Source organism: Cibotium barometz, chromosome 8 (assembly GCF_041138505.1).
Source record: "Cibotium barometz isolate CiBa-2024 chromosome 8, ASM4113850v1, whole genome shotgun sequence".
NCBI classification, from domain to species: Eukaryota; Viridiplantae; Streptophyta; class Polypodiopsida; order Cyatheales; family Cibotiaceae; genus Cibotium; species Cibotium barometz.
This window is the reverse complement of record NC_141053.1, coordinates 14,781,344-14,798,258: the sequence shown is the minus strand read 5'-3', so window position 1 is coordinate 14,798,258 and position 16,915 is coordinate 14,781,344. Positions and strand designations below refer to the sequence as shown.

The 16,915-nt window shown below is 41.2% G+C and overlaps 1 protein-coding gene across 3 annotated transcripts; it reads left to right on the top strand.

Annotated features, from left to right (window-relative positions):
* The first annotated feature begins 4,164 nt into the window (after positions 1–4,164).
* LOC147635947 (zinc metalloproteinase aureolysin) lies at positions 4,165–7,928 on the top strand. Of its 3 annotated transcripts, none has more exons than XM_086801354.1 (3): positions 4,165–4,269; positions 6,276–6,368; positions 7,333–7,730. In XM_086801354.1, the coding sequence occupies exons 2-3, from the start codon at positions 6,319–6,321 to the stop codon at positions 7,496–7,498; spliced, it is 216 nt and encodes a 71-aa protein (XP_086657480.1). In that variant the 5' UTR covers positions 4,165–4,269; positions 6,276–6,318; the 3' UTR covers positions 7,499–7,730. The 3 variants fall into 3 exon arrangements, with proteins under 3 accessions (XP_086657480.1, XP_086657481.1, XP_086657479.1); XM_086801355.1 differs by having other exon boundaries at positions 4,257–4,537; XM_086801353.1 differs by lacking the exon at positions 4,165–4,269 and adding an exon at positions 4,331–4,537 and having other exon boundaries at positions 7,337–7,928.
* Positions 7,929–16,915: the final 8,987 nt, after the last annotated feature.

The following is a 16,915-nucleotide window of genomic DNA, read 5'->3' as shown; positions in this document are numbered from 1 at the left end:
CTAAATCAGCCTGGACTTTACCCATATTGTTTAGTTTGGCATTAAGATATTTAAACATTCCACTAGAGAGCTCCGTCTCTGTCAAGACATCAGCAGGGTCCAATAGGTCATAATCATCGTCGTCGTACTCCAAGAGGTCCTCCTCGGTCCCCTCGACGACGTCAGTGTTCATGTCCTCTGGCTCATCGGCTAGAAAGGGGTCATCAACCAATGCGGTCGCTGCGGGCTCGCTGGGTCCTAAGGCAGGGTCAATAGACGAGGAGGGCGCTAGCGGATCACGAGTGATCGACGAGCGCGCTCCGGATCGAACAACGGTCAGGCGTGTATGGCCTGACAATTCGGTCGGGGTCAAACCCGCGACCGAGGACAAGAGACTGGAAAAACCTAGAGAAGTAGAAGGCGGTGGGGACACACTACGCCTAGCAGACATTTTAATTCTTGTAAAAAAATAATGTGAGAACTCAGAAATTACTAAAAAAAACGCTAATAAAAATGAGCAGTGGGGGTGGAGAGAGAATAATAGTCACCCCCATTTATGGTCGCCTGTCGATTTGTGTTGCATTGCGAGCCTCTACAAGGTCGCTTCCGGGATGCTCCGATCCAGGAGAAAAATGCCTGCGATGCTGCTTCCTGTGTGTGACGGGGAGAGAGAGTGAGAGAGAGAGAGAGAAAAAGTTCTTCCCTTCAAAACGTGTGTTTTCGCCTCCCTCCACACACTCCCTTGAGGAGATAAAGGGTGAGAAGATTGTGGATGAAAACCATCGAGTGGGCTCCGGTCCCCCGTTCGCGCGCGGACTCTCACGATCCCCTCGAACCACGCTCTGATACCAGTGTTAGATATCCGTAACGCCGCTATGGGTGTTACCACAAGAGGGGACGGCCTCTGGCTCACCACGCTCTGATACCAGTGTTAGATATCCGTAACGCCGCTATGGGTGTTACCACAAGAGGGGACGGCCTCTGGCTCACCAGCCATAGAGGAAGAATGAGGATTGCCCCTCATCCCCCAAGCTATATAGTGTGTGGCCTGCCGTCCACAATAGCCTAGCCGCCCATGACTCCGCATGGGCGTCCTCTCCCACTGAACCTCGGATATGGCCATCCGGTCTGCCGCCGCCGTCGGTCACAGGCATTACAGCCTACGTGACAATGTGTGTGTGTGTGTGTGTGTGTGTGTGTGTGTGTGTGAGAGAGAGAGAGAGAGAGAGAGAGAGAGAGAGAGAGAGAGAGAGAGAGAGAGAGAATGCTTAAGAGATTCTTGAGGTGTCGGTGTTGTGCCTCTCCATTGCTCGCATTTGCTTAAATTTTCTATCCTTCTCATATGTACAAGCAACCATTGTGAGTGACACATTAGCAAAGTAGACTTGGGAGAAGCCAAATGGAAGCAACATCTTGGAGAGACCAAATGGAAGAAAAGAAAACTTGGGAGTGGAGAGACCAAATGGAAGCAACATCTTGAGGCTCAACTTAAAGCAGGTATAAGTGACAAGTTCCCATGATAGTTGCAATCCCATCTTAGCCTAGGTTGGGGTGGGAGGCAATAAATACACTTAGTTAAGGGGCTATAACTACTTCCACCACTACACAAGGAACTAGAAGCGAAAAGCAAAGAATTATGGGAGAAAAACAGCTTAAACCCATTTAGCTTTTGAGGACACAATCTACACCAAAAAGGGGGACATGTTAGCACATTTTGGGGCATCCATATTTTGTAGTTTTTGTCATAAACATTGTGTAATGTTTTGAGTCCAAGCTTTTGTCAAGAGTGTGTATTGATACTTTACGGAGTCCATTGTAAAGGCTAAGATTATAAAGCTTTAGTTTTTTTAGTCTTTTTTATTGATTTCCAACCAAGTGTGAACTTGTGTGACCAATGTATATAAGTGACTTTTATGGCACTTTATGAGGGACTCTTTTATGGATGTCCAACCAAGTGTGAACTTGTGCCATTATATATAAATGACTTTTGAGGCACTTATGAGGGTATTTTTCTAATAGTGAAAGAGCTCTTAGAAAACTCGTGTTTATGTGTGTGTGTGTGTGTGTGTGTGTGTGTGTGTGTGTGAGAGAGAGAGAGAGAGAGAGAGAGAGAGAGAGAGAGTTCCCTCCATTGCTTACATTTGCTTATAAGTGAGGGAGAGTGAAATTTTATATCCTTCTTTCTCATGTGCACGAGTAACCATGGTGAGTGACACACCTTGGCAAGGCAGACTTGGGAGTGGAGAGACCAAATGGAAGTAGCATTTCACAGCTCAACTCAAAGTAAGTAAGCAATAAATTTCCCATAGTAGGTGTAATCCCATCTTAGCCTAGGTTGGGTGGGAGGTAACAATTACACTTGGTATTCGATAGTTAAGGGGCTAATGCCTTTAAAGCTTGCCTTCATAGTTTCTAGTTGCCAAGCCTTTAGTGTCAAGGGCTAGCTTATTTCATCTTTAAAGTCAAATGGCAAGCTAAATTTTCATTGCAATGTTCTCTTTATCTTCTTTTGCCTCTTAAGAGGAGGCTCTATGGTCTAGGATCCTTATCCACTAGACCATAAAGTCTAGAGGATCTTCTTTTACTTCTTAGAGGAAATTCTTTTACTTCTTAAGAGGATCTTCTTTCACTTCTTAAGAGGAGGACTTTGTGGTTCTTGAGCTCTAGGCATTTCAAATGTGTCCTTTTAAAAGATAGGCATGTCTTGGATGTTGTGCATAATTTGTCTTAGTGTAGGGAAGTCCAACCTTGCTACATGATAAATCCAACCTTGATACATGATGATAAAAGGCCTTGGTCATCATGTGTGCAAAGTTGTTAACCCTCTTTTAGTCATTATGGTAGCTATCGTCTCTCAGCTCTTCTATTAAGTAGCCTACCCACCTGTCTACTTACATCTTGGTAAGCAAAGCTATATGGATCCATGCTGGAGACAGAGCTCAGCTCATTGGCAGAGAGAGAGGGGCATAGAGCACGAGGCCATGCAGACCTTGTAACCCTAGATCACATCTTCACAATCAAGAGCCTCATTAAGCAGGTCAAGGTGATGCCTGTGTTGTTGCTTTCGCAAAGCCTTTGATACAGTGCCATGTGATCGCCTACTATAGTGCCTGCAGATCCTTGGGGTTCCATGACATACATGACTGGGAGGGTGACATGCCTTAGAGAACTCTCAGAGTACCATTGGGGTGAAATAGGGCTACCCGCTATCCCCACATTCCATGGACACATTGTACACTTTTTGTCTCGTAGACCCGTTGGGTCTTTTGCAAGACGTTAACATTTATTTTCTTCTTCTTCTTCTTCTTCTTCTTCTTCTCTCTCTCTCTCTCTCTCTCTCTCTCTCTCTCTCTCTCTCTCTCTCTCTCTCTCTCTCTAGGGGGGACACACACAACAAGCTGTAACAAGAGTGGGTAGGGAAACTTATGAAAGGAAAAGGTGCTATGTAGTTGGCCATATATAGAAAATTGGGGATACCATTGGCTTTGCCTAGCTTGGCCCCATTAATAGTATACAACTATGATATAATTTGTAACATTATTACCTTTTTCTTGCTCTAGTAAACTATGATATAATCTATAACATTGTTACCTTTTTCTTGCTCTAGTAAACTATGATATATTCTATAACATTATTACCTTTTTCTTGCTCTAGTAAACTATAATATAATCTCTAGCATTATTACCTTTTTATGAGGCCCCTGCCCTTGGGTCCAACAATCGCTTGGCATGCCTCAACGACCTCCTCCTTAGGTCTCGGAGCTCCATTTTCGAGCTCAAGTGTGTAATTCACTGGTGGTGGCCCTTTTCCCTAGGCCACCACTGTGGCCGAACTTGTCTGCTAGTGGGTTAGGACTAGTTTGGTCAGCCGAGGCAGTACTAGTTTGGCCACCACACAAGCCAGCTCACAAATACTCCTAGAAAGATGAGAAACGTGCTAACTAAGGCACCCTTTGGCTCTTGCAAAACCACTCTGCAAGCATTCAATCAACGTAAGCATCCAATGTTTGTGTGGTCATATTTTTTCAACACTCGCGGTACAAAATGCAGCATCACGTGAATAGCTCCCACTATGTAGTGTTTTTATTATAAACAATAACTATACTTACTCAAACAACAAATGCCATTCAAAACAAATCTACACCAAATTCAAAATACAAAAAACAAACCTCCACGGTTATATCCCTAACGATTGACTTTTTAATATAAACAATGACGATAAAAAATTCTCTACAACAAAAAAACCTCCATTCTTCAACCGCTTGTTGTTGATGATCTGAAGTCTAAGAAGGTACTGTTGCCCTTGCCTTTCTCTCTTTTTTTAAATTCAAACGAGCATGTTAATCTCAACCCTAACCCTCGCCCTAGCCACAAAACCCTAACCCTAAAGTTGAAACCTGAACCTGTAAACTAGATCCTGCAGTTTCTGAACAAGTTTCTTGCTCAATTGCGTGCTGGAGCATATCTAAATCGCCCACAGTTGTTTACTTGGTAGTACACTGCTTCTGTAAAGGATGCACTTGATGGTAATTGCGACATGGAAGGCCGTACGCTTAATGGTAAGTGACATATGGAAGGCTATGCATCAGAAGCTGTTTACCCTCTGTGATGCTAAGTGCATGGAAGGCCAACCTTGGGAGTCGTCGCTTGTATCCTCAAAAATGTAGTACTCTCTGCATGTTACTGGTGCAGGAGGGTGTCTCTATGCCTCTCCAAGATCTCCTCAAGCGAGGGCTGATGTCTGTGTTGCTTGCAAGGTCCAAGGAGTCTGGGATGTCGGGCTCGCTATAGTGCCGTGGCCCGATCTAGAGTCACACCAAAGTGGGGGGAGGGGAGGGGGGAGAGAGAGGTACAAGAACTCATTAATTCAAGCTCAAAAAGCTATTCAAAAAGTAACACAAAGTGGTAAATCTCAAAAAAGAAAACTAGTTGTTGAAACTTCTGTATCACAAAACTTTATTGATGGCGACATATAAGCCCATAACAAAAAAAAAAACGAAGATAGCCAAGGTAAGTTGATGGGAGGGATTGAGGCAACCATGTCAAGAAGGAGCTGAGATCAGGTATCTATGCATACCTTGAGGGTTGCAAACGCTACTAAAATGATTGATGTGGGAGGGTTTCCTACCCATGATCCCCATAGATCCCCCTCCATTCTCAGATGCTGTGAGGGGACCCTAACCTTACCAATGGCAATCCTCATGGAGTTTAGTGTGTGCCTCCGGGCCTATGTATGAATGGGTCCCTGGAAATACGCAGGACATTGTCTATGTAGAAGTCCATTTTTCTATGAAGATGGGCATTCTCAATTCGGGTCTGGTGGCTGTAGTGCTGTATTCTAATGATTTGGCTTGTGCATATTAAGGTGGAGAGTAGGTGTATCCAAGCTGGACCGAAAAGGTTGGCAGTGTGTCCATCTGGATCTTGTGAAAGAAGATCCATCTGAAAGAAGATCCATCTGGTGACCATGTAATACCCCCCCTAGAACTTGCAAGATGCATGGAAAAAGTGCATTCTATGGGAAGCAGTAAAGCGAGACCAGATACGGTGAAGATAAGGCGACAGTCTGAAAAGCAGCATCTGTCTGCAGTGATGGGGCCCCAAACCCAGCAAGGATGATGTCATGCGGCACAAGGATGTGATAAGTTGTTGTTTCTCAATTCTAGTGTAGGATTTCTAGCCAAGGTCAAGTCTTCTAAAAGTGGCTGCATACATTGCCATTGGCGGGACCAAGGAGGGGAACAACAGTGGTGAAAATGTGCTTGGAAGCATTCCCTCTCTAACCTAACCAAACTACACCCTTTGCAAAAGTGAGATTCTGCAGCTCTCCACATGCTGTAGCATGGCCTAGAAATACCACTCCCAAATAGGTGTTAGAGTCAATCACTTCCAGGGGTTCCCTTTGTAAGTGAATTTTGTGTATGCATTCCAATCGTGGAAGTATGGAAAATGATGACCTTGGTCTTACCAATGTACCAGGCGTCCTGCAGGCAATGTCGGCAGGCAAAGCAGCATCTGGATAAGGTGCCCTAGTGTGGGAACTTCTTTTTTGCTCGTTTGCTGGTTTTGAGCATTCTGACCTGCATCCAGCCGGCATACTTGGAGAACTCTAGCTCCAAAATCATGATTCTTTTTGCAGCTCTTAAGTCAGGGATAATGTGGTTTGAAGGAATGACAGTTTCCTTGTGCCAACATGGCTGTTTTGATGTTTTTGGTCGTTTTTAATCATTTTAATTGGAATGGAATCATTTTGATGATCTCTTGGCTGATTTCTCTTTTGCCATGTGAAAATTGCAGCCATATTCTCTCTCACAAAAAAAAACAGTGCAGCCATACGAATATGCGGGGATTTCTCTGGCGGTGTTTCTCCATCAGTATATCATCATTGAAGTGAGTGGTTTCTACAAACACATGTATGTATATATGGCCCACACATATACATATATGTATATATGATGGGTCTGTGCCCGCCAGGCTGCCCCTGTGCATGTGCACAAAACACAAAAATTTACATAGACACGTGTATATCTTTACATATATGTGTGTGTGTGTGTGAGTGTGTGTGTGTGTGTGTGTGTGTGTATGTGCTTGTGCACGAGGATTTCTGTAGCCGTGTTTGTCCAACAGTATCTCATCATTGATGTGAGTTGTTTACACAAATTGAGAACTTAGGGTCATATATACACGTATGTACACACACATACAGGCACACATGCATCTACATGTACATATAAATATGTTCACATATGCATATGCATGTATATACGTAAATATATATAGATAGACAGGCACATGCACATGCACCTACATTCATACACTTACATACATAATCTATGTATGTATGTGTTTCTCCAACAGTATCTCATTATGGAAGTAAGTTGTTTATACAAATTGAGAACTTATGGTCATACATACACATGTACACACACATACGGGCGCACATGCATCTACATGTACATATATATATGTTCACATATGCATATGCATGTATATACGTAAATATATATAGATATGTATTTATGTATGTATACATACGCATATATGCATTTACATGTGTATTTTGTATTTATATAAACATAAGTATATACACATGTATATGCATATATATACATTTTCACATAACATTATGTATGTATGTATGTATACATACGCACACGCACACGCACACGCACACACATACATGTATACACATAAACATATACATATATACATGTATTCTTATGTGTACATACCTATTTTGCGAAGTGTTCATGAAAAGACTTCGGGCAGATTTGTTTGATTGATTTTGCAATGTCCCAAGAAGTGGTTCTCATACACATTTACACTTGTGTGTGCTCGGTTTTGTATGGTCTAGACAGTGGGAGCAGGACTTAGAGAAAGTGATTAATGTACTTCAACCTGGACCTCTGGGTATTGTGGAGCATAAATTTTCCGATGCAGAGATTTCAAGGGCTAAAGATATTGCCGGGAAGGCTGTTCAGAGATGGAAAGATCATGCCAAGCATAGTGAGCAATGTTAATCTTAGTAGTATGCAGTTGGTTTAAGGTGTCGAAATGGTTTGTAGATGATGTTGCAGCTGAGAAATACTATTTTCCAACTAGTGGAGAAACTTGTAGCAAAGCAACCGGAGTGTTGGCCTGCACATCTATACACACACTTGCAACTTGCTCAATGTTAATACTTTTCCTTAAAATAAAACTGTAAACTATGTTTTTTCTCCACGTCCATCAAATGGTTATTTTCTCCCAGGATCCTCTGATGGCTCAAATGGGGAAAAAAACATATATCCTAGGTGCAGAGAGAAGGACCTTATTTTGTCATCCTCCTCCTGTTCTCTCTCTCTTCCAACACTATGGATATTAAGTTATCCTACTGCTGATGTGAGAAGTGCTCTTGCAAGGTGTACTAATCATAGACATTGTTGGGTTCTAGATAGGTTTAATATCAACCATGACGAGCATAGCTGCGTGGCGGACACCTTATAGTGAGAATTGCCTATGGGAATGCTTGAGAATGATTTTGAAGCGAGTGCTCTCCACTTTTAACACGAAAAGTGCTCATCTAAACAACAAAATACCCGAAATGAGTAACTTCATCGACTGATGTTGGTGGTTAATATGTTGATGTGCACGGATTTGTTGAGAGGTGTCTTCTATTTTTAACAATCGGAGAAAAACTCAAAAGTATCACTAGATAAAGATCTTCTTGGCAGCTATGAGGTAGACTCTACCCAATCTCTTTAGTTTCTTAGTGGATTATGCACTGTGGCCATATATATTACTACGCATACTGTGCATCTACTTGTATACTATCATCTACATATTGTAAACACCATGTATGTTTACCTGCATTGTTTCATCTGTGTATACTTAGTTTAAACTCTTTGTATATACCATGTATGTGTCTTACTTGGTTTCTCACACATATACCATCTGTGTACTTGCATTGTTTCATCGGTGTATATGTTTAATCTCTTTGTGTATACCATGTATGTGTCGTACTTGGTTTCTCACACACACACACACACAAAAACAAACACACGCACACACACACACACACACACACACATGCATGTATCTTGCTTTGTTTGATTTCTCTGTATGTACCATTTGATTTCTATTTAGTTACTTTTGTTTCTTCCTATTATGCATCTATGTTTACTGTCATCTACATGTCTACATGTTTAATGTATGTTTACTTGCATTGTTTATACTCATATGATCTGCATATGTACCTTGTATGTATCTTACTTGGTTTGCTCCTTCATATCTCAGCATATGTACCTTGTATGTATCTTACTTGGTTTGCTCCTTCATATCTCAATTTATATATTATGTGTGAATCTTGCCTAGTTTGGTGCACCTTCCTACACTCTTGTGTATGCATACTAATGTGTATCTCTTTGCATGTATACTATGTATCTACACATTGTTCTTCTATAGAATTTTCATGTTTCTTTGCACATTAACTCCATTTAAATATATCACACAGTAACAGTTTGTAGGTTGATCATTTTTCATTTTATTGTTTGAAGGCTTACATCTATTTAGTTTTCATGACATACAAGGAGTGTAAAGTTGTACATTGCCAATGAAAGTTGTATGATGTATGGTTTCAATAAGCTGAGAGGGCAATGATCCTACAATAATAGAGAAGTTTTTAAACAACCTATACATGACATTTTGGAATGTTTAAGAGTTGAGCATTAAAGTTGGGCATTGGAGTGTTTTCGCGTGCTTCTTTTTGTGGTTATGTCAAATTGATACTTCTCCTTAAAGTTAGGCATTAGATTGTTCTAGCATGCTTCTTTCTGTGGTTAAGTCAAATTGATCCTTCTCCTATGAGTGAGATTGCACGGTGGATCTAGCCAAGCAACAAAGGGAATATTTTCTCTTACAGAGGGAAACTTTACCCCTTCTTGTGATGTGTTGAACCCCTCCTCGTTCCTTCGCCCTCCCCCCCCCCCCTCTCTCTCTTTTCTCTTGAAGGAGGGAAACTATTAACCAATTCCTTGGTTAACTATAGGAGGGAGACTTTGGCGGAACACATCAATAATTATTCCTATTACCAGAGTTGTGGTCGACAAAGTACCTGAGCTTCAAGTGATACAATTTTTGGTACTTTGTAATAATGTTCGACCAAAGAAGATGCTAGTTACTTAATGATGGCTAAAAAGATGAGGGTTTCGACGGGTTGTTCCATTGACACATCTTTTATGAAGTTGGAGCTATTATAAGTGTTCGGTACTATAAAATCTATTATTTTTTATCACTTTGTAATTAGCTATTCAAGCGGATTTTTAGCACTTCACGTAAATCCATTAATTTTTCTCCTCTAATGAGCCACAAACGATGTAAACAAGGGATTAGAGCTAAGTGTAATGTCGGCATCAAATTTCACATGTATACCAGTAGTCTAGCACACACTAGATTAGATATTTACATTGTGCCTGTCTCTAATGAGCCACAAACTATGTAAACAAGGGATTGGAGCTAAGTGTAGTCAGCATTAGATTTCACATGTATACTAGTAGTTTAGCACACACTAGATTAGAGATTTACACTGTGCCGCCGCTTGTAAATAGGCGCCAAGTCATTTAGTAAGTTTGTACAAAAAAATAACTCATCTAATGAGAATAGACACTTCCCTTGTATGATATTAGAGTGGCCACCAATCTTCTAGAGAAGAAGGAAGGTCAAAAACTAATGAATTATGAATACAATTCACTGTTTTTGGCACTTGGGAGAGACAAGGAGCACTAGCTTCTCTACTCTATCTTATCTCTTGAGTGTGTGTGTGGTGAGAGAGTGAAAGAGTGTTAGAGCTTACAGGTTGTTTGTCTCATACCCCATAGCTTCTTGTTGCGAGGGGTTTTTCCCTGGAGAGCTACAATAACATTGTAGGAAAAAATGGCGAAAGCTGCAACATCAGCTAGCTACTTCAACAACTGGTTGGAGTGCCTCCCTTGGGAAGCTCTAAACAAGGAACCACTCTCATCTCCACAACAAATAAGTAAGTTATTAGTCATAACCTCTATAGCCAAGTGGGGACGTCTATGCAATCATTACTTACACATGGGAATGTGGGTGATGCCATTATTTAATTCCAGGTGTATGACATATGTTTATTGGGGATATTTTATACGTGGGATGCACCTTTTATTTATATCATTTTCTAGGATTAATATGTTTAATCAGATGTGTACACTGGTATGATATAGTCAGGATTAATGTGTGGGAATGTGGGTGATGCCATTATTTAATTCCAGATGTATGACGTATGTTTATTGGGGATATTTTATATGTGGGATGCACCTTTTATTTATATCATTTTCTAGGATTAATATGTTTAATCAGATGTGTACGCTGGTATGATATAGTCAAGATTAATGTGTTTAACTGGCTTTGTGCACTGACTAATATTATTTTGATGTAGGCGATGCAGACTATTTGCGAGTGGAACATATGTTGGATCACAATGAGATATCTTGGAAGACATGTGAATACCTATTATGGTTACATATTTTGGCATTTATATTTTTGGAAGGATAAGGCCTCAAACCTTTATACATACCAATTAGTATTTAAGCTTTTCGTAGGCCCAAGACTTGATATTTCTAGCTTGCTATATTTTTTGAAGAGCTTGTATGCTCAAGAACTCAAGAAGCTCTTAAGCTTTATTTTTGGAAAAGCAAGCTTTAATATATTTAAATATGGATGGGTGGTATGATGGACCACACTCATTTAGGGGAGATTGAACCCAATCTTGTGTCGACTGTGATCTCTCTCTTATTTTCGATCTTTCATGTTTATTAACTTTGGTAAAAAATTGTTTACGTAAGGTTCATGCTTTTAATTTATTTCAAATCTATGGTTCATGCTTTTAATTACGTAAGGTTCATGCTTTTAATTTGTTTCAAATCTATGGTTTATTCTAATTTTTGAGTTTGAGAAAAAGATTTCATCTCCAAGTGTCATAAAGGTCCTGATGGGGCTATTAGAGCTTTGGGGACCACTCAAGGAGAAGAATTTTGGAGAAAATTTCAAAACAAATTTTTTATGGAATCTTTTAGAGCAAAGAAGGCCATGGAAATTAATTTGGAGACTTTTAAAGCCTCAACAAATCAAGAGAGATAATTGTAGGGGGAAGAGGCAAAAGGTTCCAAGGCACTATCAAAGGTACATGTGAATTGGAAAGAGATTTTTGGACCATTGGTGGGTGAAGGCCTTGTTTATCAAAACCACTTTCCAGAACCATTCTCAAGTCCCCCACAAACCACCTTTCTCATCTCTTTACCTCTTAGATGCAATTAGCAAGGAGTAAACATCATCTTCCTCTTCTCAGAATCATAACAGCATTAAAATTGGGATTCAAGCAAAAGCAAGGGTGAGGGGAAATTTTTTCTGCATCGCTTTTCTTCAAAAACCTTCTCACCTATTTCGTGTGGTCGATTCCTTGTTACCTTGGTCTGTTTTGTACTGCGGCCGTCGACGGCCCCGCCTCGGTTACAATAGCTAAGGTATAAGCTATAGCTTGGCTAGCTTATAGGCTTAAAAGCTAAGCCTTAGCTTTAGGTTGCGCTCTCTAAAAGCTATAAATTTTAATACTAAAGCTTATAAAAGTTTTCACTTATGTGTTAAAACCAAAAGCTTATCAAATCCATTCTTTTACGCCAAGCAAAGTTTATTGGTCAGCTTCACTCCAAGGGTTTTTGCCAACAATTGCATAAATTAAAGCTTTACTATTCTGGGAAGTTGTCAAAGTGCTTCGAGAGCAATTGAGCATCAACTTCATCCACATTTCGAGCTTCTTCGACATCTTTTCTTGAGGTCTACCAAGCTCGCAAAACCACTTTACGAGCTTTTTGATACTTGAAGTTATTGATTCTTACTCCGTAAAAATTGGTATAATATACGATTTTCATCACATTTAAAGCAAGGCCATAAGTATTTTTCTACACATATTATTTTCTTGCTTACAATTTTATTTTTCCTTCTCCATCCTCATCGTGACAAACCTATAACCACCTTCTATTTGGGAGAAACTCCTATCTATTCAAGCTTAATTAAACCAAGAAAGAGCTAAGAGAATAGAAGTGAAAGAATTAATCTCTAGCAGGAAACCATCTCAAAGTGTTAAAACTAAACTCAACATTCGACGTATCATCAAGGAGGCTTTTTGAGAGCAAGAACAACAAAAAGGGAAGAAAACCAGTCCATAAAGCTTTTACATTCCAGAATTTTGATGGCAAGAAAGATGTAAGGATGGTGTTGTCATCATGGATTAGACAACTTGATGATTATTTTTCTAGGGAAGAATATTCCAAGAAGGATAAGGTTAAGTGTGCTGCAAATCAACTAGTCGAAAGTGCATCACTATGGTGAAATGGGAATGGTATGGTTGTACACTTTCAAGAAGGTATGGGCGTACACTCAAATGAGGACACGAGCATATGCTTCCCAGCAAGGGAATGGAACGGGCATACGCTTAGATGAGGACACGGGTGTACGCTTCCCAACAAGGAAAGGTATGGTTGTACACTTTCAAGAAGGTATGGGCGTACACTCAAATGAGGACACTCAAATGAGGACACGAGCATATGCTTCCCAGCAAGGGAATGGAATGGGCATACGCTTAGATGAGGACACGGGTGTATGCTTCCCAACAAGGGAATGGAACAGGCGTGGCAAAGATGACACGGGCATATGCTTCCAGAGGAAGACATGGGCGTGGCTACTAGAAGGGTACGGGCATATGCTTCCAGGAAGACATGGGCGTGGCTACTAGAAGGGTATGGGCGTGTGCATATGGAAGATGAAGGAACGTACGTACGCTCCAGATGGTACAAGCGTACGCTTGCAAAAATGGAAGGCACAGGCAGCATGGCAGAGCAGAAGGAACTACCGTATGCTCACCTGTTTTGGCAGGGAAGAAGGAACGAGCGTGACTTTAGGGAAGGAATGACGTTCACTCTAGATGGTGCAGGCGTACTCTTTAAATGGTATGGCCGTAAGCTTTTAGTTCAGAGGGATCTTTAATGGTGTAGGTGCTGCCAGCCACCCACTGAAATTCATGACAGTACAGTTGTACACTTGTTTAATGCTCTTTATGCTTAGTTAATGCAATTTATTCCTTTTTAAATACCCTCTACTCAATTTAATGTTGGAGATACCAGAAGATATGCTATGGGGAATGAAATGGGAGTGACAAAGTTGCCACGGCCATGGCACTGAGAAGGGTATGGCTGTACGCTTCTCAAAAACCAGACCAAAGTGAAAATTTCACCTCTTCTCCTCCTTAGATTTCTGATGATTCAGGTACTTCCCATATGTTTTTTTGAGTTTTTCTTTTCGTAGGAGGCTAGAGCTAGTCTCTAGCTACCCAATGATGCCTAGAATGCCTAAGAAAACCTAATTAATTGAGATTAATTAGAGGATTAAGCTAATTGTGCAAAACTTAACAAATGCTTTGAACAAAACTAAAAATCGCATGAATCTCAAGAGAACAAAGTTCCAGCACCTACTTGTGTCTCCGGCATCCAATGAAGACTTTGACGCTCCTCATGTTCCATTGATCTCCATTGCTCCATGGTAAGAGTAAACATCTAACAACAAGAAAACAAATACATCCAACATAAAACCGCTGGTGGATTTGCACTCCAACCGGGCAATGTGATGGCTCTAGCAAGTGAAATGTACGGAGGACCCTAAGCTAAATGCTCATCCCCCCGGCAGTGGCACCAAAGATGTTTCCCAAAAAATACTACCTTACACAAGAGAGGGAGAGAAGAAGAGAATAATACCATGCAAGGGTCGATTTGGAGACTTGCATTTAGCCAACCCTAATGAGGGTTAAATCCCCTATGTGATGCCGCTAGGGGCTCACACTACCACAACTTGTGTCACCCAAGTGGAGATCCACAAGCGAGGTAATGAGCAAGGAAGAAGGGAGCTATAGAAAGCTTAACCTCCACTCAATGCCAATGTGCATGCAAGAGGGATCTTGAGAGGAAGACAAGAGAAAGGAGAAGAGAAGAGAAGCTAGACTAGCACCATCCACTCCATGCATGCACAAAAATCAAGCAAGCAAGCAAGCAAGCATTCACAAACACAAGCATGCAACCATAAGCACGAGAGAGAGAGAGAGAGAGAGAGAGAGAGAGAGAGAGAGAGAGAGAGAGCAAGACTCAATTGTGACAAATGGGATTGTCACCTTTCATATTCCATAAAATCATTTATATACATGAGCTCACTTTTTACAATGGCCGGTTGCCCATTTACAATTGGGGGCCCAAAATTGGCTTCCTATCTCTATGTACATCTAGCTCGCCTACTACAACCGATGATTACACAAGCCGTAAACTCGATCATCCCATCTATCTTTTTTCAATAAGCGCTTAGTGTGGTTACAAAATGGTAGATTACAAGAAGCGTAACCACGCTTGAAAAATGATGTTAACCAAAGTGGTTAACACTAAGGAGTGCACAACCACTAAATTCACATAATCCTTTCAAACATACATTCTCACCATTGAATACAAAATATAAATCATGAGAATTATAATCAATGTGAGGATTGTGCTTGTGTCTCCATGGCATACCGAGAATAACATCATATGAGTGCAAAGGCGCAACAAGAAAAGTGGAAGGTTGCCTATATGGTAAAGGTACATCTTTCACTTCCTTAGTATAGTTATACTTTGTTCTTTAAAAAAGCAGTCTTAATTTTATGCTTTAAAGGAATAGCATTCAACTTAAGAGCATGCACAAGCTTTTTGGAAATGAAATCATGCGTACTTCTGTCGTCATGCAGTATATTTACTTCCTTATCCTTAATTTTTTCTTTAATACTTTCTTTACAATGGGTTTAGGCATACTTGGATCATCGAAGCTATCTACATGTTCAGAATTACCCTCTTACTCGAGAGAGAGCAAGTCATCCTCTGCATCTTCCTCACTCGTGAATCATGTTGCCTTGTGCAGTTGGTTACTTCTTCTTCTTCTTTAGGAAATTGGATGCGATATGTCATTTTTGTCTACAGTTGTAGCACTTCACATTTGTAGGTATGAAATCTTGCTTTGTCTTTGTGTCATCATTCTTTGTGTCATCGTTCTTTTTGTTGTTGTTATTGTTAGTACCACAATATTGTTGTTAGAAACAACACCTCTAGTATCATTGTCATGCCTGAGAGAGTGTCCACCCCAAAGGGGCACTACTATTCCACACATTCATGCACTTATGCTTGGGAAAATTGGTGCGAAACAATCCTCTATTCGACGATATAAACTCTCACGATGCTCCCTCACTCATAAGATCAAACCCATCGGTCAACATAGCTTGGAGCCAAACGGTGTCAGTATTTGACAGCACCACTGAGAGTGAGGATCATCCTAGCACAGGACGAGTTACTCTTGACCTAGAGACAAGAGGACCAAAGGCTCAATGCATGGACATACCACCTGTCCTAGAGCAAGATGCTACATCCCCTACCCATTCACAAATAAGCCTTGCTTTGAGACTCCATAGCTTTATCTTGGGAAATGCATAGTTAGAAAAGCCACATCCCAGGGATAGAGGTATGGAAAACCAACTTGAAGAGAGCCCACGCCGCCTCTAGATCCTAGAACGGAGATAGGGCAAAGTGAAAGTACCACAACACCAGTCTGGAGGGCCATGACCGCCGCCTCAAGAATGGCTAATTCATACCAAGCCCAGAGACCAGTGCTAAACCTAGGACAAGAACCATCTCTCCAAGGGCCCAAGATATCCTACTAGAGAGAGAGGGCCTACCCGACAATACTCGCCTTCTCAGGGAGCATACTCAGGATACCATATGGAGCCATATGAAGCACTGCCCAATCCTCCCATGAGACAAGGACCCCCAATGGTCTATTATCCACTCGGCCAACTCCTCCACCTATTATTCCCCAGGGAGCATACTCAGGATACCATATGGAGCCATACTCAGGATACCATATGGAGCCTACCCGGTAATACTCGCCTCCTCAGGGAGCATTCTCAGGATACCATATGGAGCCATACTCAGGATACCATATGGAGCCATATGAAGCACTGCCCAATCCTCCCATGAGACAAGGACCCCCAATGGTCTATTATCCACTTGGCCAGCTCCTCCACCTATTATTCCCCAACCAACACCCGCTCCAACCATGGTAGGGCTAACCCCTGAAATTTTAAGGATAGCCATGGAAATAGGGAGGTGGGTAGTTCCCGGCATCACGCCCCCAACACCACCTCCGCCTGCACAAGGACCCAAACAGGAGCAGAACAAATCAGCTAATATCTCTAAACTAATCACTAAGTTTGATGGAAATGGAGACCCTATACTGCACTAAGAGATGTTTAACTAGATCCACGAAGCATTCAGCCATGTAGATGACCAAGTCAAGGTGAGTGCCTTTGGCCTCCCCCTAGA

Coding starts and splice junctions, on each gene's coding strand:
- LOC147635947 (XM_086801353.1), top strand. CDS start 4,493: ATGCACTTGATGGTAATTGCGACATGGAAGGCCGTACGCTTAATG. Junction 4,538..6,275: donor GGAAGGCCGTACGCTTAATG/GTAAGTGACATA, acceptor TGAAAATTGCAG/CCATATTCTCTCTCACAAAA. Junction 6,369..7,336: donor ATCAGTATATCATCATTGAA/GTGAGTGGTTTC, acceptor TGGTCTAGACAG/TGGGAGCAGGACTTAGAGAA.